Here is a 3,880-nt window from a genome sequence, read left to right as displayed (position 1 = left end):
AATATTAAATTAATAATAGTTAAGTTTTCAATTTTTTTTGACAAATAAGTTAAAAATATTGATACAAATAATTATAAATATAGGAGTTTCAATTGTAAATAAGTATTTAAATATTAAATGTAACTCTTAAATTGTAACAGAAATTTTTGTTAATAATTGCTTGAATTTGTATTTACAGTTCATTTTTTAGAAAATTTTGTTAGGGATCTAGTGTCATTAATTCAATTTTTTGAGATCTAATTGTTAGTCTCCCTAAATATAATATATATCCCTCCATATATACAATATAAGTCATAATTAATTAATTCACAATTTATAAATAATATTAGTTGAAATCTTAAAGTTTTAAAAATTTTCACGTCTTTTCATTAAATGCCCTATATAAGAGCTTCAATCATAATAATTAAAATTTGAATGCATGATTTTTTTAAAAAAGAGTAATAAATAAAATAGAGGTATATTTAAAAAAAATAAATTTAAAAATTATTTAATATTTTATATTTTGAATTAAGTAAAGCTCGTAGAAGATATATTATATTGTGGTTCGAAAAAAGTATAGTAAGTTTTACTACATGAATAAATTGGTTTTTACTTTCAAAAAATTACGTCAAAATCCCAAGCGTGGTCCAAGTTATTTAATTAAAACAAGCCAACAAATAAAATTAAAAATTTTGCAATAACAATATCTAACATGTATAGAAGGATAAGGTAATGAATGATGAGCTTGAAAGATTTTCAACTCAATGAACCAGGAATTAATACCGCTGCTTTGGTCACACATAATAAAGAATGGGAACCATGGAAAGAGTGTTAGGAATTAATGCCGGCACTAATTATCAATGTTATATTGTTATTAGAATTGGAACAAACTAGCCGGCTCGACCGGTTTCACTGGGAACCAAACATATGTCCGATCTTGATAGATGCCAAAACTGCTAGAGAATTTACAAGATATGTGGCTCATGAGTTTCACTAATCTGATTTCCTACATCACCTTGATCCCCTTGGTTGACTTTTCCACCGACTGGATCGCCGATCAAATCATCATCCCAACCATAAAATAAAAAAATAATCAGTCTTCTGGTCCAGAAAATAGTTTTCATTGGACGCAGTCCTGTGACGTAAGTTGACACGATTAAAGGATAGGCGATGATTCCAATAACATATGCAATATATAGAAGATAACCTTCCAAAATCGTCATTAAAGCAAATAGAAATGCGACGGTCATGGCTATTATAGCCAAACAAACTAAAAACGAAGCAGCCTTATACATTCCTTCTGCAGAACGACGATCATTCAGTGGGACGAATATAAGAATAACAACTCCGAGGAATGAGCTATACATAGCAATCGTGTCCCAAGCAATGAACACCTTGAAAAAGAATCATTGTTCAAAACTGCCTTGCCTCTTTCTTTTGGCTTTGAGTACTCAGAAGAGTTAAACCCACCTGGCACTGTGATACCAGCTGCAAATGTCACTGTGGCTATCAATATGGCCGCAAGCATCAGTGTGTTGGCTGCTTTTTTAGCATTCCTTTCTGTATTCCTTGATGCAACAAGTCGTTCACTCAAGTAATTGGCCTTTACGGGGACGCCAGCCCTCCTTAAAATCGAATCTGCTATACTCTGCATAGTAATCAAATCGCATCATATGTATATCTTTACATGCATGCTCTGTTAAAAAAAAAAAATATATATATATATACACATATTGTTATATAGAACAACATTAATTATAGAATCGAAGATAAAAATACTTGATAAAAGGAAGAAATAGTTTATATATGTACTTATCATTGTTACCTCATCATATGTCATTGGAATTTTACACTTCATCTGAACAATACCTCGAGCTGTTAAACCTTTGTTATTCTCAAGGTTCACATTGATTCTTTTGTCTTGTGACAAATGGTATAGACACCAAAGACGCAGTTCTGCTGAAGCCAAATGCAGTGGGGTATCTCCGTTATGGTCTTTCTCATTCACAGTTTCAGGACGGATCTTTGGATTTCCCAATAAATACTTCACCATCTTGTTCTTTCCTCTCATTGCCGCCATGTGAAGAATGTTTTGACCTTCATTATTGAGCCAAAGTCCAACATCAAACCATTCTAGTTCGAGAAATTTTTTGACCACCTTAACATGGCCCATTTTACAGGCAAGGTGAACTGGAAGATTGCCCTCTGAGTTTCGTTTAAAAGCAATCATCTTAGACTTGTCTAACATTATACCAACACCTTCCACATAACCAGCATGTGCTGCATGATGAAGGGGGGTGTTTCCCATCTCATCTCTCTGATATATTAGCTCTTCTTTCCGATCCACTATCCTTTTCAATAGATCTGCAGTAGAAAAACAAGCATATATAAAAAAGGTGAAAGAGAATCAAACACAAAAACACTAGGCTAATTAATTAATTAATTAGTAAATGCACACAAACCACGTTTTCGTTTTGATATGGCGGCATGAAGTGGAGAGTCTCCATTTGAAATGTCGTTGACTGAGCTGAATGGAATTTGCAAGAGACGCTCAAGAACTTCCGCATTCTCTGTCAGGGCTGCCAAATACATTGGTGATTTACAACCATGCTCGGAGTTCCAAGTCCAATGGGAAGCCTGCTGATCTGTAGGAGTGTGTTCCTGACTTAAAAGGACATTAACTCCCGCAAGATGCTCGGACAGAACTGCCTCGTGCAAAGCTGTGTTGCCATAATTATTCTTTGATGTTACAAATTGACCAACGTCATTCAATTCGATCAACTCAGATGGAATGAGCTCTTTACATTTGGACAGAATGACATTCATTGCTTCAATATTCTTAGCCCTGGCAGCAACATGGAGGGGACTGTCACCTTTCCTGTTTCTGTTATTCAAAAGCGCAGGAGATTGTTGAGCAATCAGCTCTACAACTTCTGCTTTCCCGAATTCAGCAGCAACATGGAGCAACGAATCATCTGAGGGAGAAACCTGATTGAAGATGATTGACACATGAAATTGGTTTTGTGTACATACCTTCTCCAATTCATTGACAAAGGTATCTAAATCTGTATTCCCATCACGAACAACCTTGTACAGCTCGTAATCCAAAATGTCTTCATTGTTGTCACCAAGTCTCCGATGATCAATTGATGCACTGAACTGCCTGTTCTTGAGCTGACGTACCCTTTCGTAGCATCGCTCCCTTCGGCCGGAATCTCTCTCTTCCATGGGAATTTAATATGATTGAGATTTCTCTGTGCGAACCAAAATGTTAAAGCTAGTAATTGTTTACCCAAGTGCAATTTAATTCAGCATAAGGGAACTTGTATATATATACTAACTATGCAACTCATGTCAATTCAACTACGTACAAATTAGACAATTTTGACGCTTTCTTCCCACAAAATGATTGGAACATTTAGAATCTTTTTAATACCAGATAAAAAATTCATTTTAAAAATAAAAATATTTTTATTTGTAGTTCCCAATGAATTTTATAGGAGCTATTTTAATTAGGCCCAAGTAACTCACAGGGAGTCACTTGGACCAGTCAAGAGGTTTGACAAGAAATAGGTGGAACAGAAGCAAGTGGAGCAAAGATATTGATTGGGCAAAAGAAGGGACAAAAAACTTTGTGGAATTTTTATATTTGAAAAGGAACAAAGACAGATGGTCAAAAAAAAAAAAAAAAAAAGGGAACAAAGGCAAAGTGCATGTCCTATCATGGGGTTTGGATTTTGATCAAGTACGATGGGGAAAAACCGTGTCCGGATTTCGTGGACGTAGAAAAGTCGTAATTGTCATTGAAAGGAATCCAATTTAATATGATATAATTTTACAATTTTAGAATTAAAACATTCTTTTTTTTTTTAAGAAATAAATGAACCTAATTGAGAGCAAA

The 3,880-nt window shown here is 34.3% G+C and overlaps 1 protein-coding gene across 2 annotated transcripts; it reads right to left on the bottom strand.

The window, feature by feature from the left end:
* Positions 1–878: 878 nt before the first annotated feature.
* Positions 879–3,260, bottom strand: LOC129301449 (protein ACCELERATED CELL DEATH 6-like). Of its 2 annotated transcripts, XM_054940008.1 has the most exons (4): positions 2,784–3,260; positions 2,442–2,699; positions 1,805–2,343; positions 879–1,627 (listed from the first exon to the last, which is right to left on the bottom strand). In XM_054940008.1, exons 1-4 carry the CDS (start codon positions 3,205–3,207, stop codon positions 1,298–1,300), a joined length of 1,551 nt encoding a protein of 516 aa, XP_054795983.1. In that variant the 5' UTR covers positions 3,208–3,260; the 3' UTR covers positions 879–1,297. The 2 variants fall into 2 exon arrangements, with proteins under 2 accessions (XP_054795983.1, XP_054795982.1); XM_054940007.1 differs by having other exon boundaries at positions 2,442–3,260.
* Positions 3,261–3,880: the final 620 nt, after the last annotated feature.

Source organism: Prosopis cineraria, unplaced genomic scaffold, assembly GCF_029017545.1.
Source record: "Prosopis cineraria cultivar Desert tree isolate PC_DT_omini unplaced genomic scaffold, ASM2901754v1 PC2122, whole genome shotgun sequence".
Classification (NCBI taxonomy): Eukaryota; Viridiplantae; Streptophyta; class Magnoliopsida; order Fabales; family Fabaceae; genus Prosopis; species Prosopis cineraria.
Note: the sequence above shows the minus strand (reverse complement) of the source record. Positions and strands in the feature narration are given on the sequence as shown.

Excerpts from the sequence above, each read along its gene's own strand:
- LOC129301449 (XM_054940007.1), bottom strand. The coding sequence starts at position 3,207 with ATGGAAGAGAGAGATTCCGGCCGAAGGGAGCGATGCTACGAAAGGGTA. Across the intron at positions 2,344-2,441 it reads CATATCAAAACGAAAACGTG|ATCTATTGAAAAGGATAGTG; the intron begins GTTTGTGTGCAT and ends TTTCTACTGCAG. Across the intron at positions 1,628-1,804 it reads TTCCAATGACATATGATGAG|AGTATAGCAGATTCGATTTT; the intron begins GTAACAATGATA and ends ATTACTATGCAG.